This window comes from Bos mutus, chromosome 17 (assembly GCF_027580195.1).
Source record: "Bos mutus isolate GX-2022 chromosome 17, NWIPB_WYAK_1.1, whole genome shotgun sequence".
Taxonomy (NCBI): Eukaryota; Metazoa; Chordata; class Mammalia; order Artiodactyla; family Bovidae; genus Bos; species Bos mutus.
The window spans coordinates 19,229,201-19,253,848 of NC_091633.1; the positions used below are offsets into that span (position 1 = coordinate 19,229,201).

The 24,648-nt window shown below is 46.6% G+C and overlaps 1 protein-coding gene across 3 annotated transcripts in view; it reads left to right on the plus strand.

Moving 5' to 3' along the window:
- CFAP251 (cilia and flagella associated protein 251) overlaps positions 1-24,037 on the plus strand; it is a 74,226-nt gene extending 50,189 nt beyond the window's left edge. For all 3 annotated transcript variants that reach the window (XM_070385596.1, XM_070385595.1, XM_070385597.1), the window contains 5 exons: positions 4,421-4,511; positions 4,731-4,874; positions 21,178-21,406; positions 22,467-22,568; positions 23,767-24,037. In XM_070385596.1, the coding sequence (XP_070241697.1) occupies positions 4,421-4,511; positions 4,731-4,874; positions 21,178-21,406; positions 22,467-22,568; positions 23,767-23,903 (703 nt within the window). In that variant the 3' untranslated portion in view covers positions 23,904-24,037. The remainder of the gene's footprint in view (positions 1-4,420; positions 4,512-4,730; positions 4,875-21,177; positions 21,407-22,466; positions 22,569-23,766) is intronic.
- Positions 24,038-24,648: the final 611 nt, after the last annotated feature.

Below are 24,648 nucleotides of genomic sequence, written 5' to 3' on the forward strand. Positions count from 1 at the left end.
TTTCAGTCTTCTCTTTTCACCACCCTGCCCTGAGCTGCGAATTTCTGCCTAGGGCGAGGCTGAGGAGTTCCATGATCGGGCATAGGAGAGACATAGACTTTGAGGTCAGAGAGACATGGGTTTGAATCTGAAGACTGCTGTCTGCTGGCTGTGGGACCTAGGCTGCCCTAGGTCCCAGAGATTAGCATCTCTGATCTTTAGATTCCTTGTCTGTGTAATGGAGGGGTGGGGAAGGGGACAACAATAGGGACTTTTATAGGATCCTTATGGAAAGCACACAGCACTGAGCTCAAGACTCAGTAAATTAATGATTTCCTTTCATCTCTTCTTCCTTATAAAGGCATTTGCTTAGGAGTGCAGGATCTTATTAAAAAAGGTTAGGGACTCCCCTGGCGGCCCAGTGGTTAGGACTGCATGCTTCCATCGCAGGGGCTGTAGGTTCGATCCCTGGCTGAGGAACGAAGATCCTACATGATGAACAGTGTGGCCAAAAAATAATAATTTTTTTTTTAAAAAGAAGGTTTACCACTATAGTAATCTTCTCATCTCTCCAAATTCATTGAATAGCCACAGGGCGGAGCCAGTTCCTTTCCTGACCACCTTTTCTATGCCCCTCTTCCTGGCAGGGTCCCATGAGGAGCTGGGTAAAAACAGCCCAGAGAAAGGTACCTTCCTAAAAGAACAAACCCAGTTTGTTTGTTGGGTAAAAGAATACCCCCAGGAAAAGAATACCCCCTAGGCTTCCCTGGTGGCACAGTGGATAAGAATCTACCCACCAACGCAGGGGACACAGTTTTGATCCCTGGTCCGGGAAGATTCCACATGCCATGGAGCAACTAAGCCCCATGTGCCACAACTGCTGAGCCTGTGTGCTGCAACCACTGAAGCCATAGAGCCGGTGCTCCACAAGAAGAGAAGCCAACTCGCCGCAACTAGAGAAAGCCCACGTGACAGCAACAAAGACCCACTGCAGCCAAAACTAAATAAAACATAAAGTATACCCCCCACCGTCTGCCAAGTGCACATCCCTCTTCAGTGGCATTCACGTGAATAGAAGCAAGACCAGCCAGGTAAATCCGCTTTGGAACTTCGAGGGGGTTTCAGATCGCAGTTGCAACTCTGACCTTCACCTCTGTTCTCACCCAGGAGGGCAGATTTGGGGGATTTAGAAGCTGAAGGTGAACTCTCCCCTTGAAAAGAACTTACTCATCACGTCTCCAGCATGAGGTGCTTAATCCTTTGACACCTATAGCCTGTCACCTGGATGGGTGGGATCAAGTGACGTCCTGGTGGGAAGACAGAATCTTCCTTTTTTTTCATTTTTGTCCTTGTCTCAATCATCTTGAGATCTGGAATGGCAGAGATTTAAGAAAAAAAAAGAGCACTCGCTTTCCAGTAGCTTTCCTGAACATGGCCAGAATCCAGGCTTGCGAGAATTTCAATTTAATCTGTTGTGGGGACAAAGGATCATTATAAACTAATTAGCACTTCATCACTGCTTCTGGTGTTTTAATATGTTCAGTGCTTCACTAATGGGAAGAAATGTAAAAACCCGAAACAAGTAAACCGGTGAAATTTCCTACTAGGTCTATTGATGGCAAGTTGTAGGGTAAAATGAAGGTGATAAATCCTGTCACGTTCACATCGTCTTAATCAGCAAACTCCTAGGCCCCCGAATTATCATTGCAGCGTCTCAGACTTCCCCTGGGAGACCCCTTCCCTTCATCTTTCCCCCAGAGCCCCCCATTCTTACTTTCCCTTCCCCTATCTTGGGTGGCAGGCCACCCTTTTTCTCTCCTTGTCGGGCATCTGTTTTTAAATCCCCCATTTTTGTGCTCAACCTCACGCCCACCTGGCATCCTGCAGTCTTGCTCAGACAAGTGCCAGAAAGACCCAGATGCAAATCCCATCTCCCCTGCTACTTGGTGACCTGAGGCAAGTTCCTTCCCTTCCTTGAGCCTCAGTTTCTCCATCTGTTAAAATGGGAATATTACCACTGTGTTCAGAGCTGATTTATTTGTTTTTGATGTCTCTCTCTTAAGATGCGGTGAAAGTGCCAAGCCCTAATCAATGGACAGCCAGAGAATTCTCCCTCCACGATATCTTTATACAAATATATATATATTCATATTGCATGCTATATGCACCCATCTGCACCTGCGTTTTGCACTTGGCAGTATATTTATTTGGCTGCACCTCAAGGCATGTGGGATCTTAGTTCCCCTACTAGGGATTGAACCTGAGCCCCCTGTGGGGGAAGCTGGAAGTCTTAAACACTGGACAGCCAGGGAGGACCCCAGAGCTGTTTTGAGGATAGTGATGTCTACAATTGCTATCCCCCCCCTCCCCCCCCTCCCCCTCTCCTCCCCCTCCTCTCCGCCTCCCCTCCCCTTCCCCTAGGGAAGCTTTACTGAGCACCTGCTCTATGTTGGTTGCTGTCTCACAGCTTCTCCAGCTTTGGATCATTCCCCGAGTACTGACTATATTCTTAGGCACAGTAGAAAGAGCATTCTCAGTAAATGCGCCTCCCTCTTGTTCCCCAATGACCCCTTGTTTCGTGGCAAGTGTTAGAAACCCAACTTAGGGAGAAAGGGGACGTTAGGACCAGTCCCGTCCTGGGATCTCAGGTCACCGCTCCCGCAGCCAGAACTGCCCACCCTCTGCATTTGCTCTCTGCTCACCTCTGCCGTAACCCGCTGTCACTCTGCAGAGGCGGGTTTCATCACTCGGTGGAAACATGGCCTCTGATGGTTCCTGGATTTCACACCAGAGTTGAGGCAAGGCTCATCCCCCAGCTCTGGTGGAACAAGCCCAGTCAGTCCCTCTGGCTCTCCCATCAGCTGACGGTGGCTGGGGAGCCAGGGATGTATTGCAGCTCTGACCAGCGGAGGGCTGCTCCCATAGGATCCAGAGCTCAGTGGTCCTGTTCCCTGGGGCTTTCCTGGTGGTGACAGACTCCTCCGTGTCACATTGGGCCTTTAATCTGGCCCTGCTTCAGAACCATGCCTGTTGGGATTGGGCCTGAGGCTGGCCTCGGAGCCTCAGAGCAGGCGCCCTCTTAGCCAGACTCCTGCCTCGATGGCTAATATCAGAGCCAAGACTTGGGTGAAGGCTGGGCCCAACTGGAGACGGGCCTCAGGCCCACCTGGAGCCCAGGCCCACCTGGAGAGTACAGCAGCTCCACAGACCACCAGCATCCTACTTGGGTGGGGCTTGTGCGGGGTCCGGACTGAGGACTGAGGACTGTTTGGTGGCTGACTCCTGCAGGAACGGTGGAGGTTGACCCAGGTCAACAGTACTAATAACCCTGGGCCAGGCCCTGGGTCCCGTGCTTTCCAAGCATCGCCTGATTTATCCTCACAGCTATCTGGCGACATAGGGACTGTTGACAACCCCGTTGTACAGGTCTGGAAACTCGCTCCGAGGGGCTCAGGGACTGCCCCAGGCATGGAGTGAGGTGGTGAGGCTGTGGATTCATATGCTATCTTCCTAATTCAATTCCACACCTCAACAAAGATTCATCACAGGAGAAAAACAAAGGGCTTCGTGTCCAATCCTTTATGTGCATTCACTTTAATTTTCACAACTGTCTCGTGAGGCAGACCCTGTAATTACTGAGGCCCCGAGTAGTAAAGTCACTTGCCCATGATCACCCTGCTCTCTGTAGGCAGAGCCAGGGGGTCACAGGCATGTCCCTTTCACTCCAGATTCGGTATACTTAACCACTTCCCCACCATAGTCTCTACAAAGTGTGTCTTAATCATCCTCCAAAGAAGTTAGTGGTCTGATGAGCAGAAATCCAGTCAGTGGATTATTAAAATGATTTTGTATTATTAGCATTTTGTATGAGACAGAGTCAGCCTCACATAAAAAGTAGGTTTTCTTACCACTTAAAGGGCCTATTTTTGGAAAAATCTGACCCTGTGTTAGAGAGCAGAGGGCTATTTTTATCTGACCAATGTGGGCCCCTTGTGGCCTCCTGAGTTTTTATGGAAGCAATTAGTGCTGGCCATCCACCTGTGCCACATCCCATTCCCCTGGCTCTGGTCACACGCAGATCTAAGGTTACAGCACGGCCGCTCTGCTGGGGGTGGTCCGTGGGCTCAGCACATGGGGACCCTCCTCTTCCTCTAGAAGATTTCCCCAAAGATTGCAGACAGATTGCCAGGCGCCTGCCCTGTCATCCGAGAGAGTATCACCATCTTTAAGACAGGGGCCCCAAGCCACCGGGTACCACACTTGAAATTGAATTTTCCATTTGCAGCTTCATTTTGGAGGGAATTTGCTTAGCAAATTTACAGAGACCCTAGTTGTATCCGCACTGTAATGCCCTTCAGAGGTCTGCAGCCTGCAGGACTTGTGGGCCACCTCGTTCCCGCCTGAGTGCTCTCTAATAACGATGTTTCTTTTATTGTTCTAGTGCCCTGGAGGCAGCGGTTTCTCTCGGGGGCGAAGACCTGACCCCGTTCTATGGTCTGGTGTCTGGTGGCAGGGAAGGAAAATTCTACAGGGTAATTGTCCTCAGAATAAACACTTCCCCGAAACATCTAGTTAAGTTTGTAAAACAAATGTGCCCGGGGTTAACCTTCTTGCTTTTTTTTATTTTTCCCAAAGCTCTTTTCCCCACTGAGCTCAAAATGTACTTTCTAGAAAATGTCCTTGAAGTCTTAATGGCTGCTTCAGACTAAAGCCAAAAATGCATGTTGTGTTTCCACTTTATTTCCACGTAGGAGCTGGAAGACTATTTTTACTATTCTCAGCTCCGTAGTCAAGGTATCGATACAATGGAGACCAGAAAGGTGTCGGAACACATCTGCCTGTCGGAGCTTCCTTTTGTCATGAGAGCAATTGGCTTTTACCCATCGGAAGGGGAGGTAGGTAGAAGGAAAACAAGCGCAGGCAGGACGTGTTATTTATAAAAAAACGACCTCAGGGAGCCGTCATCATAGGCCAAAGTAAAAATCTAACACCATTCTTACATAAATGGGTCAGAAAGGAGGTTCTGGGCATAGCTGAGGCACTGCTTAGAAACAGACTTACCGTAAAGATACCCCTGTCAGGCGGATTCTTTGCCAGAGTTTGATGTGGTTGGTGAGAGCATGCGTGCCTGCTAAGTCGCTTCAGTCGCGTCCGACTCTCTGCAACCCCATGGACTGTAGTCCGCCAGGCTTCTCTGTCCATGGGGATTCTCCAGGCAAGAATACTGGAGTGGGTTGCCATGCCCTCCCCCAGGGGATCTTACGGATCCAGGGATCCAGCCTGTGTCTCTTACCTACTCCTGCACTGGCAGGCAGGTTCTTTACAACTAGCGCCACCTTTCCGGAATTAGACAGAAGGGCCCTCGATGCATGAGGACCAGCCTCATGGGGTTCAGGGAGGTGATGCCTGCACAGCGCTTGGCACAGTGTAGGCTGCATAGAAAGATCTCAGTGGATGCTCACTATTGTGATCATTTCCCTGTGTAGCTACAGTTCACCTGGCCTGTGTGAATGGGCTGCCCTTGAGGTGGCTGCTCATCCCAGGCTGGGGATGGAGCTCGGGAGACATGGCCCTTCCTTGGCACCTCACAGCTCACCACCAAATGCAAGGGGCTCCCAACAAGGACCAGAGGAAGTGGTCCTCATGGAAACTGTGGCTTAAAATGCAACTGATTGGAATATCCCTGGCAGTCCAGTGGTTAAGACTCCACACTGCCACTGCAGGGGGCTTGAGTTCCATCACCCGGGGAACTAAGATCCTGCATGCCACAAGGAACAGCCAAAAAAAAAAAGCAACTGACTGGGTTTTCTTTCTGACTTAAAATGCTAGCACATTCTCATTGTAGAAAGTTTGGAAAAGATACACAAGTGAAATGAAGAACATAATTACTTGTAATTCCACTACACGGAGACTTCAGTTATTGGTATCTTCCTAGATTGATTTATATATAATGCATGTATATATAATGTTTAAAAATGAATGAGTACCATATTGGATATATATGTTCATCCTATATTTTCGCTTAGTATTGTCATACACATTTCCCATTTCATTAACAGTTCTCTGAAAACTTGATTTTTAAAGGATATAGCTTAATTTTATAACTTTGATTTAGAAAATAGAACTGTAAAGAAGAAGAGAAATGACTCAGAGGTAGTCATTATTAACATTTTGGTGGACTTCTATCTATTGTTTTCTGTTTGGATATAGATATATAAATTTTTAAAAAGAATTGTTGTTATGTGGTGTATGTAGGTATAGATCAGCAAATGCATGCATGCTTAGTCACTCAGTCGTGTCTGACTCTTTTCGACCCCATGGATTGCAGCCCACCAGGCTCCTCTGTCCATGGGGATTCTCCAGGCAAGAATACTGGAGTAGGTGGCCATGCCCTCCTCCAGGGGATCTTGTGATTCAACCCAGGGATTGAACCCAGGTCTCCCGTATTGCAGGCGGATTCTTTACCATCTGAGCCACCAGGGAAGCCATATCTCAACATTTTACAGAGTATGTGTATACGTGTATGTATACAGCAGGATTCTCAGTAACTCTTGTTTTGTGAGCATGTGGTGAAAATTACTTGATAATGTGTTTTTTTACCCCTGGCTTTATGAAGATCTGATTGACATAACATTGTGTTCATTTAAGTATTCAGTATAGTGATTTTGTATACATATATATTATAAAATGATCACCACGACTTAGTTAATTAACGTATCACATCCATCACCTTGCAGAGTTACAATTTTTTGTGTATGGTAAGAACTTTAAAATCTACTATTTTAGCAGCTTTCAAATATACAGTACTGTGTTTTTATTTGGCTTCTCTGGGTCTTAGTGGCATGTGGGGTCTTCAGATGCAGCGTGTGGGATCTGGCTCCCTTACCAGGGTTGAAATCGTGTCCTCTGCATTGAAGGTGGATTCTTAACCACTGGACCACCAGGGAAGTCCTTTGTGTTGTTAACTGGAGTCCTTATGTTGTACCTTCTAACCCCAGGACTTGTTTATACCTGGGAGTTTATATCCTTTAACCACTTTTCACCCATTTCTCCGACTCTCCACCTTCTTCCCCTGGCAACTGCCAATCTGTCTTCTGTTTGTATGAGTTTAATTTTTTTTTTTCAGATTTCACATACAATTTGAGATCATACAGTGTTTGTCTTCCTCTGTTTGACATTTCACTCAGCATAATGCCCTAAAGGTCCATCCACATTGTCATAAATGGCAAGAACTCCCTCTTCTTTATGGCTGGATAATATTCCAGTAATGTTCCATCATGCACACAGACACAGCGCATATTTTATTTATGCATTCCCACCAACAATGCACAAGAATTCCCATTTAACTTCACATCCTTGTGAGCACTGGTTTTCTCTGTCTTTGATAAAAGCCGTTCTGACAGATACAAGGTGATAACTCATTGTGCTTCTGATTTGCATTTTCCTAATGGTTAATGATGTGAGCATCTTTTCATGTACTTGTTGATCATTTGAATATCTTCTTTAGAAAGATATCCCCTTGGGTCTTCTGCCTATTTTTAAAATGGGTTATTTGGGTTTTTTGCTATTGGTTGTGAGTTCCTTATGTATTTTAGGTGTCAAACCCTTATCAGATGTGTGGTTTGGAAATATTCTCTCCTGTTCCATAGGTTGTTTTTTCATTTTGTCAGTCATCTCTTCTCCTGTGCATAAGCTTTTTGGTCTGCTATCGACAACATGCTTTCTTAAGTCCATATATTCAGTTGATCCATTCCTTAGTTGATGACACAGAGGTTGTGTGAAGTATTTAGGCTGTCAGAGACATGGCTATGATGAACATCTCTGCATACGGTTTCTGTACTTCTCTGATTGTTTTCCTCGGTCAAAGTCCTAGAAATAGAATTACCAGATCAGATAATATTACCAGAATTACCAGATCAGAACTTTAAGGCCCAGTTGCCAAATAGTTTTCCAGAAATGTAGCCTTTTACGGCTCACCCTCAATCACACATAACTCCTGAAACTCAGCTGAGACTTGATGTTCGTCTTAGGTGTCTGAGCATAGTTTAGTGATGTGAGCTATGACCCTGGTCATTTCCCTTGGCCTCAGTGGCCTCCCCAGAGTCACCTCTTTTTTTAATTCTCCAAGTGTGACTAGAAGATGACTTTTATTCTCCACATAGAGTCTGGAGAAATGAACTTTCAGAGCCCGCAAACCCAAGTTGGGTCTTGAATGAGCACCTTAAAAACACCTGAGACTCTTTTAAGCTCCTTTAAAGTCTTTTGACCAGTGTGCATTTTGTAAAAGTATGTGGCCAGAAATGGAAACTATCCAGAAAGTTTGTGCAACCCACATGAAAGTGTTTTTTAAGAGCTGTGTTCCTAAAGCGTATTGCCTAGAACCCTATTTCTCAAGCTGGCAAGTTCAATAGAATCACCTGGAACATTTACTAAGAAATCAGAGTCCCTGGCCCCATCCCAGATCTAGCCATTCAGAATCTCCATGGAATCTAAGGGTCTGCATTTTCCTTTTAAAAAATTTTTTTTCTCCTCCTTCTTCTGTTTGCTTATTATTATTTTTTAAAAACATTTATTTATGTATTTGACTGCATAGGATCTTAGTGGTGGCATAAGGGATCTTTATGTGCTTCATGAGAACTCTTAGTTGCAGCATGTGGGATCTAGTTCCCTGACCAGGGATCAAACCTGCAAGGTGGATTCTTTTTATATATATATAAAATTAAATTTATTAACTTAGTTTTGACTGTGCTGGGTCTTTGTGGCTGTGTGCAGGCTTTTTTCTAGTTGCGGTGCATACGCTTCTCTTATTGAGGAGCACGGGCCCTATGGTACATGGGCTTCAGTAGCTACTCCACGTAGGCTCAGTATTTGCAGCTCTCAGGTTCTACAGCACTGGTGCAGTACTTGTGACATGCATGGGCTCAGTTGCTCCACGGCACGTGGGATCCTCCTAGATCAGGGATCAAACCCATGTCCTCTGCGTTGGCAGGTGGACTCTTTTAACTACTGGACCACCAAGGAAGTCCTTGTCACTCAGGATTCTTGGTTTTAAACCCTGGGCTCAAGTAAATGTGTCCTCTGCAGTACTGTTTTGTCAAGAAGTGAATTCTGGATGTTTAACCTCTGTGCCTGTCACCCACCTGCCACGCAAAGTGCTCGAGGGTGGCACAGAGTGACTGGTTTTTCTGCTTTCTCTGGAAGTAAGAGGTGTAATCACTGAAGGCTCACTCCATTGTCGTATCTTTGGGCAAAAATAATAAAACTTAATCACCTATTGAAGTTCTTGCTGATGAGTAATAAGTACCCAGAGGGAATTCCCGGGTGGCCCAGTTATGTTAGTACTCCGCACTTTCGCTGATGACAGCCCAGGCTTCTATCCGTGGTCAAGGAACTAAGTTCCCACAAGCTTCCTGGTGTTCCCCCCCACAAAAAAAATACCAGGAAAAAAAGGTTAGCCTGCCACAAATGTTTTAAAGTGATACTGAATATTATTTACCCACATAGAAACAAAAATAATGAAAATGGTCACTGCCGGGTTATCACTGGCTCTTGCATGAGTCCCCCACCCCAGCTGCCACAAAAGGGGTTCCGGTGCCCCAGTGTCTTCATAAATCCCCTGGATTCCAGGGTTTTTCATCCACTTAAAAAACATGTTTACTCTTTGGAGACGTTCTCTGAAGGCCCCCGATCCAGATGTGTTCATTGAGGAGCGCGTTTATTGCTGAAGCTCCTCGGGGAGAACTTTTTGATCTCTTGTTCTCATCAGATTTATACCGATTTTAATAAAAAATGTTTTGGGGGCTTTGAAACTTTCAGACCCAGGCTTTGCCCTGGTTCATGAAACATTTCCTACTGAGATGCAGCTGCTCCCCCTGCCCCGAGAAGTTCTATGAAGAAGTAGGCCCAGCTCATAGAGTATTTTAGCATTTGGTTACATGAAAGACTTAGAGATTCAAACCAACCACCCCCGACCTCCCCCAAGGCTAGACATTATTTATATTTTTCTTTATGTCATTTAAACTGACTTGGGAATTTGTATCTAGTCAGTGTGGCAAACTGAAGCCAAATTATACAAGAATATAACCCTCCCTAAAGGATCCCTAACCCCACCCATCTTCTGCAGAACACAGCCAAAGAGGTCGGGGTGGGTTGCTCCTACAAATCTTCATTTTTCAAAAGAAAGGTCTGCAGTGTTTATGATGTTGTATAAGGAGCTCAAACTTAGGTTTGGGTTCCTAAGTTAGGGTTCCTTCACTAGTCTGTATAGCTGATTTCACATACAAGAAAGTGTTTTTTTGGCTGCATTGGCTTCTCTCTAGTTGAGGCACGTGGGCTCAGTGGTCGTGGCGTGCAGGCTTAGTTTGCCCCGAGGACTACCAGGGAAGTCCCATGAGAAAGTTTTGTCTTCCATCTTTATAGGTGTATTCTTTCCTCTTCCGGGTCTTTGGACTATCTTGTTGGGCTTGGCCTACGCTTCATGCCACGTGTGTTCCCTGGTCCCTTGTGGCTATGTTCCTATTTAGCTTTCCGAGTGTTATACATTCTTGATGTTTTCACAGTGAATTCACAGCAGTGCGACCTCTTAGGCCAATTAAGGCCAATCCTGGCAGAGAGGCATGGGCCCAACAAGAGCTCACATGGTGGATGCTCAGCAAATCTTGGTTGAATTAATAAATGAATAATTGAATGATGCTCACCAGTCATGTTTGACTGCAAAGACAATGAGGAAGATAGAATCCCTGACTTCATGATTTGATCTCAGAGTAATTAATAAGTATTTGGTATATTCTGCAACTTTAGCCTTGTTTAGGAGAGTTTGGAGAAGGCAATGGCAACCCACTCCAGTACTCTTGCCTGGAGAATCCCGGGGACGGAGGAGCCTGGTAGGCTGCAGTCCATGGGGTCGCTAAGAGTCGGACACGAATGAGTGAGTTCACTTTCACTTTTCACTTTCATGCATTGGAGAAGGAAATGGCAACCCACTCCAGTGTTCTTGCCTGGAGAATCCCAGGGACGGAGGAGCCTGGTGGGCTGCTGTCTATGGGGTTGCACAGGGTCAGACACGACTGAAGTGACTTAGCAGCAGGAGAATTTGGAGACAAAATAAATAATCGCTTAGCTTTTTAAATATGCTCATTTTGGATCCAGCAATTCTACTTTGAGGAATGTATCTTACAGAAAAACTCAGGCAAGGGTAACAGTGACATATAACTATTGCAATGAGTTAGTCACTCAGTCGTGTCCGACTCTTTGCAGCCCCACGAACTGTAGCCTGTCAGGCTCTTCTATCCATGGGATTCTCCAGGCAAGAATACTGGAGTGGATTGCCATTCCCTTCTCCAGGAGATCTTCCTGACCCAGGGATCAAACCCAGGTCTCCTGCATCGCAGGCAGATTCTTTACCGTCTGAGCTACAGGGAAGATCTTACAACTACTGCAGGATAGTTTATGCTGCTGCTGCTAAGTTGCTTCAGTCGTGTCCGACTCTGTGCGACCCGATAGACGGCAGCCCACCAGGCTCCCCCGTCCCTGGGATTCTCCAGGCAAGAACACTGGAGTGGATTGCCATTTCCTTCTCCAATGCATGAAAGTGAAAAGTGAAAGTGAAGTCGCTCAGTCATGTCCGACTCTTCGCGACCCCAAGGACTGCAGCCCACCAGGCTCCTCCATCCATGGGATTTTCCAGGCAAGAGTACTGGAGTGGGGTGCCATTGCCTTCTCCGAGGATAGTTTATATAATAATGAAAAATTAAAACAATCTTAACGTCCGTTGACAGGAGATTGGATAAATCAAGCCAGACACACCTACATTTAGTAGTTACTGAACAGTGAAATTGACCTATGATTCTTTTTTTTTTAATTTATTTATTTTTGGCTGTGCTGGGTCTTCATTGCTGCGTGCGGGCTTTCTCTCGTTGAGGTGAGCAGGGGCTGCTCTCTAGTTGCGGTGAGCAGGCTTCTGCCTTTCGTGGCTTCTCTTGTTGCAGAGCACAGGCTCAGTAGTTGTGGTGCATGGGATCTTCCCAGAGCAAGGATAGAACCCTGGTCCCCTGCATTGGCAGGCAGATTATTAACCACTGGACCGCCAGGGAAGCCAACCTGTGATTCTCAACTCAGAAAGAATGTGCTGGTTTTGTTACTGAAGGACAAAAGGCAAGTTGCAAAACAGTATGTAAAGCATGGCCTCCCTTCATTAACAATAATACGTAGATCTAGAAGAACTGAAAGAACTTGTTCCAGACGCTTAGCAATACTGACTTCTGAGGCATGGAACTCATAAGAGCTTCTAAACCCTAATTTCTGTGCATCACTTCCTGTCAGCTGGGGCCTCCAGTACCAGCTGGAACCTGGCCCTGGTCCATCAGAGTTTGGGGCTGCCCTGGGGACTCTTGCTCTCCTGGGCTCGCAGCCCCTCCCCCATGTGCGTGTGCAGACTCCAGGTCATTCCAGACCCGACACTCAGCTCCTTCCTCCGTTTCCACAAAAGCAGAAAGCCCAATCCATGCAAGACAACTTTCCTGAAAAACTGGGAATCACCAGAAAGTTTCAAGCGTAACCACATTTCACAGCAGTTTCCCTAAAACTGCTTATTAGTACTTCCCTGGCACTCCAGTGGTTAAGACTCTGTGCTTCCAATTCCGGGGGTGGGGAGTGGTGCAAGGGTTCAATCCTTGGTCAGGGAACTAAGATCCCACATGCTGAGTGGAGCGGCCAAAAAGTAAAAAACAAACCATGCCCCCTTCCAAAACCTCTGCTAATTAGACCTCCTTCCCAGTCCTGATGACCACCCCAGGGGGCTTCCTAGCTCCCCCTCTTCCCTCCCCCAGCAGCACCCCTCCTCTCCCTCTACTGGCCACGCCAACTCAGCTTTTAGCTTGTATTTCCGAATCTGCAGCATAAGCCCATATCCAGGGTCTACAAACGACAAAACTTCCCATTTAGTTGCATCCATCCTCCTTAATAGATGGTTTGGTTGTAAATTGCCAGGGAGAGGGGAGCATCTTACATACATTCCTGAAGAATTTAATTTTTCTTAACTACAGGCAGTAGCTTGTATTGCTTTTGTATTCAGAACAAAACCCAGAAAGATAAACGAACAAATCCTCCCAAAGCCTTGTGCGCTGATCTTTGTGGCTAAACCGTGGTCCCAGCTGGGGTGGAGGGAGCAGAGCCAAGTGGTACAGCGGCCCCTCTAGAGGGAGGAGAAATCCGAGCGAGGGGTCATGGGTAGTTTCTGCTCTGACGAAGACCCCAGGGGAGTTTGGAAACGCGCCCTTTGAAGAGAGGTCCCTGGTGTGCTGGATTTGCTCTGAGACATAAATACCAGGAGGCGTTTCCATCCTGAAGGCGAGAGGAACGATGCACTATCATTCCTCATCCCGCAGCAATAACCAGTGTTGTGGGGAGGCCTTCCTGGTCCACTGAGAACCCCACACCAGGGAGCGCTGTGCCTGCCCACAGAGATCAGGACAGGACTTCTGCCTGCCGCACTCACAGCATCTAAAGAAAGAAATCCTGAAGTGCGGAGCGGCTACTGAAAGAGAGCACAGCTGGTCATAGTGTCATAACACCGACAGTGGCAGCAGCCGACCAGCTCTTCTCGCTTGAGCGCTCGCTGGGCGCCAAGCGCCACGCCAGCCTCCCTGGCGTCCAGTCCTCACAGCAAGGAATGCTTTCATCATCTCCATTCACCACCAGGGAAAGTAAGGCCTCGGGGGAGGAGGAAGCCCGCACAGCCACTGAGCTACTGAGGGCAGGGCCGGGATCTGCACCCCAGCAGGCTGGCCTCGGACCCCACATTCTGTTTTGACATGTGCCTCTTACTGCAAACGAGGAAGAAATCCTGTAAGTCAGGACATGGAACACTGGTTATTGCTGCGGGATGAGGAATGATAGGGCACTTTACTTCCATCCTTTGCATCTCCAGTGTTTGAATTTTTTTTACAAGCATGTTGTCATCTTGACTGGTTTAATGATGATTAAAGAATAGATCATAGTCATAGTGAAAAATGTATTTTCAAAAATACTGATATTATTTGCCTTGTTACTTGTCTTTGCCGTTGCTTCACCTCTGTATTAGTTTTCTTCCTTTTATTTTTCTTTTTAAAAAAATGTTTATTTTTTTATTTGGTTGCATCAGGTCTTTGTTGTGGCCCGTGTACTCAGTAGTTGCGGCACAGGCTTAGTTATCCCAAGGCATGTGGGATCTTAGTTCCCCAACCCACATCAGTGCAGGGATCGAACCCACATTCCCTACATTGGAAGGTGGATTCTTACTGGACCACCAGGGAGGTCCCTCCTTTTATCATTATTACTATTTTTCGCCATGCCACGTGGCTTGCGTGATCTCCTGTGACCATGCAGTGGAAACACAGACTCCTAACCGCTAGACCACCAGGGAACTCTGTATTTTTCCTCCTTTTAAACAACTTTATTGAGCTATATCACAGATCACATAATTCGACCTTTTAAAGTATGCAAGTCAATGGCTTTTAGTATGTTCACAGAGTCACGCAACCATCACCACTTTAGGTTCCTCTCAGGTGGGTGACTTCAGGACAAGACCCCCACAGGCCCTAGGAATGGGCCTGGGTTATCTAGGGAGGGGATCCTGGGGTTCAGCATTCCCAGAGTGTTGCCTAGAATGGGGAGGCATAGAATATAGGGGGGTAACTCCCTGTGAACATGCTACCTTACCTAGCAAAAGGGATTTCACTTGTATGATTATATCAAGGGTCTGGAGATGAGGAGATTATCCTGGATCACCCAGTGGGCCCAGTGTAACTACAAGGGTCTTTATAAGAGGGAGGCCCGGGACTTTTCTGGGGGTCCAGTGGCTAAGACTCCACACACCCAATGCGGGGGGCCAGGGTTTGATCCCTGGTGGGGGAACTAGATCTTGCATGACATAACTAAGGCCCAGAGCAGCCAAATAAATAAGAGGGAAGCAGGAGGGCCAGAGTTTAAGGAGAAGCCATGATGACAGAAGAAGAGGTTCAAAAGGGTGATGGGCTTGCAGGCTTTGAAGGTGGGAGGGGGCCATAAGCCAAAAAATGCTGGTTGTCTCCAGAAGCTGGAAAAGGAAAGAAGGAAGAAGGGATGCTGCCCTACCAACAACACCTTGGTTCTGGCCCTTCACACCCATTCCAGACTTGTGGCCTTGAGAACTGTGAGGTCAGTCTGTGTGCTTCAAGCCGCTATGGGTGTAATCGTTTGTTACAGCAGCAATGGGAGACACACAGAGGGTGCTTTGGAAGGGTTTCGTGGGCACCCTTCCCTTGCTTCCCCCCTCCTCACACTTGTTTCCCAGCCTAGAGTGCCTTCCCCTCCCCTCCCACTGCCTGGATCCTCAGTGGCCCACCTCTTCTGAGGCAGTCTTCCCAAGTCCCCCTTACTGAACACTCCTCCAGCCCTGGATGTCAACCTCCTGCATTCAGGCACTGAAATCTTTTAGAGCCACGGAGTCCAACCGTGTTAAAATCACTTGGGGGCACTTAAAAAGTACTGATACCTGGGCTCAGCCTCCAATCTGTTGAACTTTGGGGTGGCGCCTGGGCCTGGATAGTTTTGAAAAGCCCCCAGGTGTAGGCACAAGGCTAAGCAGCCAGTGATGGAGCCTTCCTGTTAGTTCACTGTAGCAGGAGTGAGTGTGTGTGTGTGTGTGTGTGTGTGTGGTCTCCTAAGTGTTTCTTCACAGGACCCAGACCAGTGCCTGGCACTTTGTAGGTGCTTAATCTTTGCTGACTGATTGGCTAAGTGTACACTAGAATGCAGGGCCGCCTAGTAATAATTAAACGACTAGTCTTCCATTTGCCAATGCCAATCCAAATGCTCAGTAACTTCTAGTAAATTGAACTAAATTAACTAGGGCAGTAAGCAGTTATTCGAAATACACCTTTTGTGAGGTTTTTTTATTTTTATGTTTATTTTTTTGGTCACGCCACGTGGCATGTGGAATCTTAGTTCCCTGACCAGGGATTGAACCTTGCATCCCCTGCAGTGAAGCTCGGAGTCTTAACCACTGGACCACCAGGGAAGTCCCAGGCCTTTTGTAAGTTTTAACAGAACTTTTTACATTGTGCCCACAGTGAATTCATTCATTCAGTAAACATTTCTCTGGGCCTTCTGAATGAGGAAGCTGCAGTGGAAATAGAGATGAATGCCATTGCTACAGCTTAATGGAGGAGACAGATGTAGGCCTGAAGAATTAGACCATGCATCACAGCTGCCACCCATCATTACCCTCAGTGAAAATCACAAGAGCTGGTGCTGCTTCTTTTCGGCACAAGTATCACCTCCATCAAGCACTGCGGTGTAAGAACCGATTCTCAAAGCTGTGGCCCCCAACACCAGCAGCACAGTCCTCACAGGGGGATTTGTAAGCAAAGCAGATTCTCGGCCCCCATCCCAGACCTGCAGAATCAGAAACCCTGGGGATGTGACCAACAGTCCGTGTTTTAACAGGGCCTCCTAGTCATCTTTATACCTGATATAGTTTGAGTTCCCCTGCCCTAAAGCCATAACTTCTCAACCTTAGCCACACATTCATATCCCCTGGGGAGCTTTGTTAAGCTATGACTGCTCATACTCCACCCCTGACCAATTAAATCAGGATCTCTGGGAATGGGGCCTGGGCCTCAGAATGGTTAAAGCTCCCTGCCTTAGCAGATGACGGGCCAGCATGAGAATGCCAATAAAAGACCGGGTTGAAGCCAGCCAGAGCATTTTGGGTGGCCTTGGGGGCTCCCGCTCCTCCCCGCCTCTGCCCGCCCACAGGGGCCCTTGGAAGGCTGTGGTGTTTCATTCTAGCTCCAGGGTTCCTCTCCCAAGCGTGAACCTTGTTCAGACACGTAGCAGAACCTGCCTCTTCAACCAACACTTGCAAACTAGGCTTGGGAAAGAAAGTCGTGATGCCAAAGCTGCCAGCTCTCTGCTTGTTGGGCAGTGAGTTTTGATCAGTCATTTAAGGAAAGAGAGTCAGAGGTGAATCACCTACAGAGTGATTTGTGCCAAGCATGTTCCCTGAGATCTTTGGAATGCTCTGGGTATGAATAACTCCAGGCACTTTGGGATTTCTTTCTGTCATCTTTGAGTTACTGTCCTATTTCTGAATTGAATTTAAATCGTATGTTGTGTTTAGAATGTACACATATCATTTACATTATAGTTTCTATATTTATAAATGATATAATTGCGTGCATTGTAATCAGCAAGGGCGTAGAAAGTATCATAATCACAAGAACTCTTAATGGCTGTTGAGTTGTTGACTGTGTTTTAATCATTATGTCCATGCTTAGATACACTGTCACAGTAAGCTGCAGATCAGCTCTATTGCAAATCGTTCACCATATTACCTGCCTTTTCAAAAAGGGAAACTGAAGATAAGGAACATCACATTACTCACCCAAAGTCACATGGAAAATGGCAGAGCCAGGGTTCGAATAGAGGTCTGTCATCAAAGATTGTAGTTTTAGCCCCAGTCTCCTCTGGCTCATAGTAAGCGGTAGCACATGCGTATACTCATACTATTAAAATCATATGGTGCAGGGAATTCCCTGGTGGTCCAGTGGTTAAAAAGTCACCTTGCCATGAAGGGGACTCCTTATCGATCCCTGGTCAGGGAACTAAGATCCAATGGCCTGTGAGGCCAGTAAGCCTGTGCTCTGCGACTACTGAGCCTGCATGCTCTGGAGCCCGTGTGCCACAACTAGAGGCCCGCATGCCTAAGGTACTGAGGCCCATGCCCACTCTGGAGCCCGTGTGCCATGACTAGAGGCCCGCGTGCCTAAGGTACTAAGGCCCGTGCTCACTCTGCAGACTCTGGGGCATAGCTAGAGAGAACCCCACACACTGAAATGAAAGCTCAGATCCCGCATGCTGCAACTAACACCCAAGGCAGCCAAATAAATAATAGTAAAAAAAAAAAAAATCTGTATAGTACAATCTGTAAATAATATGCTACCATATAGTTTTACTTATACAGAAAATTATACATAGTTTAACATCAGTTACTGGAGAAGGCAATGGCACCCCACTCCAGTACTCTTACCTGGAAAATCCCATAGACGGAGGAGCCTGGTGGGCTGCAGTCCATGGGGTCGCTAAGAGTCGGACACGACTTCACTTTCACTTTCACTTTTCACTTTCATGCATTGGAGAAGGAAATGGCAACCCACTCCAGTATTCTTGCCTGGAGAATTCCAGGGACGGGGGAGCCTGGTGGGCTGCCATCTATGGGGTCGCACAGGGTCGAACACGACTGAAGCAACTTAGCAGCAGCAGTAGCAGCAACATCAGTTACACATAATATAACTCAATAAATGCTATACATGAAAATGTTACCAGTTAGAGCTGTGACATAGTAATGATTAAGGTTCATTTGTATCCATAACCAATGATGTTATGTCTAAAGACCATTCCTGGGAGTGTTACATTGAGAATATGTAGCTTCTTTGAAAATATTAGGTGATTACTAAGATACAGTGTAAAAAGCAGGATACAAAAAGAATATATACACAAACCAGATTTGCAAAAAAAGACACATGTATTTTGTATGCATGGGAAAAAGTGAAAAGAAAGTGCCCCAGATCTTTCACAGTAATTATGATCAGACGGTTGGACTGTAAGAGGTTTGTATTTTCTTCCTGATACTTGGGACAAGACCAAGACGCTGGGATGCTCCAGACTGGCTGATATTTGACACTGCTTCAAACTGGTGCTTCTTTCAGTTTTTGCTCTACATTATTTAGTGGACAGGAAGAAATTGGTTATCTACCAGTAAATATTGTGTACAAATACAGATTATCTTCCAAATTCATTCCTACAGACCAAGTTAGAGTTATGTTCTGGGGGAAAACATTATTTCCCACTTTTCTATGGTTCTTATTCTCTCTCTCTCTCCTTGTCTTTCTCTATAAAATTCAAAACCCCTCAATTTGGAGGAAGACATATTCACCAATGAAGTCATTTGGTCCTTGGCTTTTCTTCACGGAAGTTGTAAAGTTACTAATTCCATCTATTTACTTGTTATAGGTCTGTTCAGATTTTCCATTTGTTCTTGAGTCAGTTTTGGTCATTTGTATCTTCCTAGGAATTTGTTCATTTTCCCTAAGTTATCTAATTTATTGGCACACAGTTGCTCATACTCCTTTTAATTTCTGTAAGATTGGTGTCAATACTTGCATTCCCTCTTTCATTCATGATTTTAAAAATTTGGGTCTTTTTTTTCATGGTTAGTCTCCCTTAATATTTGTCAACTGTGTTGATATTTTCAATGAATGATGGCTTCCTAGGTCTTCATTTTAAAAAATATATCACATAAGTCGTGTGTATGTTACAAAATATCTTTGTGTGTATAAAACATTGCAGGATAAACATGGAAAAGAAAGAAAGGAAAAAAGAACTACAATGCAGTTGTCATAAGAAACTTACCATAGTGATAGGTCCTGTATTTGAGTTTCACACTGAATTATTTGCTTATTTTTATAAACTAATTTCTAAATTCTTCAGGATTCTGTGAGCTTCCCTGATGGCTCAGTAGGTAAAGAATCCACCCGCAATGCAGGAGACACATATGAGACATGGGTTTGATCCCTGGGTCGGGAAGATCCCCTTGAAGAGGAAATGGCAACCCACTCCAGTATCCTTGCTTGAAAATTCCATGGACAGAGGAACCTGGCAGGCTACAGTCCATGGGGTCACAAAGAGTGGGACACGACTGAGCACATGGCATAAAACAGCTTCTTCACAAAGCAGGGACATAGCAAATACAGTGCAAGACTTGTTCAGTCGCTCAGTCGTGTCTGACTCTTTGCAGCCCCAAGGACTGCAACACACCATGTTTCTCTGTTCTTTACCATTTCCTGGGGCCAGTCGGTGATGCCATCTAATCATCTCGTCCACGGCCATCCCCTTCTCCTCCTGCCTTCAGTCTTTCCCAGAATCAGGGTCTTTTCCAATGAGTCGGTTCTTCATATCAAGTGGACAAAGTATTGAAGCTTCAGCTTCAGCATCAGTCCTTCCAGTGAATATTCAGGGTTGATTTCCTTTAGGATTGACTGGTTTGGTCTCCTTGCAGTCCAAGGGACTCTCAAGAGTCTTCTCCAATACCTCAGTTCGAAGGCATCAATTCTTTGGTGCTCAGCCTTTTTTTACTGTCCAGCTCTCACATCGGCACATGACTACTAGAAAAACCATAGCTTTGACTATACAGACCTTTGATACTTAGGTGAAAAGTGATAAAATGAAACACTGTTCATGCCAGTGCTAATAGTATTGGCCAGTTGGACAGTGGATCAGAGCTGCTGTAAAAAGTACCAAAAACTGGGTGGCTTCACACAATGGAAATTTATTCTCTCATGGAAATCCAAAATCAGGGTGTCAGCAGGGTCAGGCTCTCTGTGAAACACATAGGGGATAAACCGTCCCTGCCTCTTCTAGTTTCTGTGGTTACCAGCAGTCCTTGTCTTTCCTTGGCTTAAGCTGTATCACTCCAACCTCTGCCTCCACCATCATATTGTCCATCTTGGCCCTGAGTGTCTTTCTCCTCTTTTAATGAGAATGTGACTGAGCCAAGCTTATTCTGCTTGCCACAGACAGGCCAATACATTAGGAGATGAGTTGTTGGAACATGGAATAACGATTTTAATAGGAAAGCTAGCAGACCAAGAAGATGGCAGACTAGCATCTCAAAAAATCATCTCCGCTCAGTCCCAATTCGAGCTCCTTTTATACACAAGAGGGGGAGGGGCCACTGTAGCACCAACCAATCGCTGAGCAGGGCCACTAATGGTGTCTCGTTGACAGTTGCTCACTAATGGTCGCTTGCTTGGGGAGGGGCCCACTGTGGCACCGATCAATGGCTGAGCAGGCCCACTACCAGCTTGCACCTGCCCCACTGCTATTACAAGGACACCGGTCATATTGGATTAAAGGCCCACTTTATTCCAGTATTGACTTCGTCATACTAGTTACATCTGCCATGACCCTGTTTTTAAATAAAGTCACATTCTGAGAGATGAGGAGTTAGGACTTCAACCTGTCTTTCTTGGTTGGGGTGGCGGGAGGCTACAGTCAACCCATAGCAGACATGTTCTAAGCTAACTACGAACATTTGTCTGTTATGCTCCAATTCTTAGAAATCTATCTGCTTACCATGGTCTTTCCCCCCGCCACCCCACCGCCAAACCTCTTTTGTAGATTGAAGATATGTTTAATGAAATCAGATTTAGTGAGTATGTGGACACTGGAAAGCTCACCGACAAAATCAACTTACCAGATTTCTTCAAAGTCTACCTCAATCATAGGCCACCCTTCGGTAACACCATGAGCGGCATCCAGCAGAGCTTTGACATTCTTGGTTTCACCAATTCAAAGGGAGAGAAGGCTATTCAAAGAGAGGATTTTCTGAATCTGCTTCACACTAAAGGTAAATACACAAATAGGTAGATCTTGTAACACCCTTGGGCCCATCCCCCTGGAGAGAACTGAGCTGGGAAGGCAGCCCCCAGACACCCGCATCTTTGATTTCACAGAGTTTCAGCCCTGAGGATGCTGCTTACTGACCCACATGGCTGGTGAACAAGGGATAAAGGGAAGGATGGCGGGGACCTGAAGGATGGAGTATGTGTTCCAACTTCCTGGGACTGCGAAATTCAGGGCCCTGGATGCCTTCCTCTTACCTTGGGTTTCCCAGGTGGCGCTAGTGGTAAAGAACCTGCCTGCCAGTGCAGAAGACATAAGAGACATGGGTTCAGTCCCTGGGTTGGGAAGATCCCCTGGAAAAGGGAAAGGCAGCTGACTCCAGTATTCTTGCCTGGAGAATCTCATAGACAGAGGAGCCTGGCAGGCTATAGTCATGGGTTTGCAAAGAGTGGGACACAACTGAAGCAATTTAGCACAGCACTCATAAAGCAGGAATACAAGTGCCAGCCATTGACCTCACGATGAGGTACCATGAGATTGGGTTACATTTGTGAGATAAAACCACACCAAAGTAAAAAAAAAAATCATTTTTAGGGACTTCCCGGGCAGTCCAGTGGCTGAGACTTCAAACTTCCAATGTGAGGGGCACGAGTTCAATTCCTGGTCAGAGAAATAAGATGCCACATGCTGTGTGGCACAGCCAAAAGACAAAAAAAACAAAAATTTTTTTTTCCTTTTTCTCTGGGTGATCATTTCATCTCAGCGAAACTGGTGTTTCTAACATGAGGGAAACTGAAATGAAGCCAAGTGAAGTCTTTATCAGAAAGCTGTTCCCCATCTGCACAAGCCCCAACACAGTCCCCCAGGTTGAAGCCCCACTTTTAGCACCATATAGGGAAGTCTATGTGACGGTAACACGGGACTTCCTAGGTGGCTTTTGCATCTTAAGAAAAAGAAACCCATGGAATAATTCTCTTGAAGACTTTAGAAAGATGATGCTAAGCTCTGATGTGAAGCTCAGTCCCACAAGCCGAACCGCCTCCTTTTCCCTTTTCGATGCCCAGGTGAGCACATGACGGAAGAGGAGATGACGGACTGCTTTGCCACACTGTTTGGACTGAATCCCGAGGGCTGGAAATCCGAGCCTGCAGCCTCCTCTGTCAAAGGTACTACTAGCGAGTGGGCTCTGTCTGGGCACGTAACCAGGGCACGCTAATTTGTTGTTGACTTGAGTGCATTTATGTCTCCTGACTGGTGCCAGCCACTCTCCTTCATGCTGTGCACACGACAAAGCAGGTCTGTGGGGAACCCAACATGAATAAGTTATGAAAGGACCAGGGAGCGGTGGTCACGTTGAAGAGATAAAAGGCTTTGTTCCCGGGCTCTGACATCCCCTGTGTCTTCTGGCCTTGTTTTTCCCTTTATTCCCCCGACCCAGTCCTCATCTTTCCAGCTAGGGTAGGCAAACACTGGCCACTAATTGAGAGTACGGTTTGGAAGTCGTTTCAGGGGAGGTATAGTCAGGAGAGGCTTGAAGGACAAGAGGGTCAGTGACTCAGGGGCAGGCAGGAGCCCCAACCCAAGTTGCCAGAACTTGAACGTCTTTAGAGATCCTCCTGGGGACTTCCCTAGTGGACCAGTGGTTAGGACTTGGCACTTCCACTGCAGGGCTCACAGGTTCAATCCCTGGTCGGGGAACTAAGATCCCACATGCAGTACAGTGTGGCCAAAAAAAGATCATCCTCTTCTTCTTCCCTATATGAGGATTTCCCACCTCCTTCTTTTAGTCCATTGGCCTGAGTGTGCTGGAACATGTCTATGAACAAACCCCGAGGAATACCCCACTGCCCCACCAAGAAGTCAGGAGCAAAGACCCCTCACCGGGCTTCCTTCTTCCTCTCCTTCTGTTGTCTGTTCCCAGTTTCAAATTGAACAGGGTTCCTAATCAGACAATTCTAGACTCCAGAATCTGATCTGTCATTTCCAACCTGCAAGCTCCCCCACCCCATTCCTTGTGTACTTGGTATCTCAGAATGTAATTTTCACACACACACACACATATGCACAATACATGGATACAGTGTTCCTAAGTGTCTCAAAACAGTAAAATCAATGATGCCATATACTTGAGGTTTTCCAATAACGTGTGCAGAGATTTGGGTAAGAGTGCTCCAAACCCAAACCATAAAGGAGGGATTTTGACCGATTTCCACCCCAGGACTTCTCAAGGAGCCAGAGCCAAATCCCGGCACAGAGCGCCTCTCACTTCTCTTTTGTGTCAGTTCCTTATATTTTTTGGAAAATGCTTCTGACTTAGAAACCTAATCATTATGAAGGCATTTGCTTTCTTCTCTTGTTTGTTAGGTTCTGAAATTTGCTTAGAAGAAGAACTTCCAGACGAAATCACAGCAGAAATATTCACGACTGAAATTCTTGGCTTAACCATTTCCCAAGATTCTGGACAAGATCCTAGGATCAGTGAAGCCGAGCAGAGTTTCTGAAGCACAAAGGACTTTGTGTGTGTATGTGTGGTTTTTCTCCCCTCCAGAGGTACTGCTATTCTGGCATTTCCCTACCCCTGCTCTAATCTTCAGAATGTTTAGACATTAAAAGCATATTTCTGTTAAGCAACAGATTTCACAGAGTTGGACATTCCACTCTGTCTGAAATAGAAAAGTGGGTGGAAGCAAGAAAAACACTGGGGTTGGATGGACGTGGTGGCTGGAAACCCCGACTGCCATCCCCATGCTTGATCCATGGCAGTGCTTCCTGGAGCAGGGTTGCCAGGATGAGGAGGTGGCATGGTCCCCGGGGGCAGAGAGGGCCTCAGCCAGCAGTTGTCCTTCCTTGTGACACGTGTGGCCTGATTCCCATCGTCTCGAGTGGCACCTGGACCCTTAGCCTAACATGGCCAGATACAGATCATCCCAGTCAGCTGTTAGACTGGGGCAGGAGGTGTTGGGCTCTCGGTGCTGCTGAGAGCCCTGGCTTGTGGCTTCTTATCAGTAAACCCCCCCGAGCAGTTGTGTGCGGCCGTTATGAAGAGCATCATCAGCCAAGCTTAACCCCGGTAGCAGCTGCCAGAGAGAATGCAGAAAAAGCCCGCCTCCCCACCCCCCTGGAGCCCTGTGGGTGCGCACCTGGACTAGAACCACACAGCCAGCCTTCCCAGGGCAGAGCCCGGCCCGTGTCAGCCACCCTCTCCCGTGACGCACACCCTGCACGGGCCCATCTGGTTGGCTCACA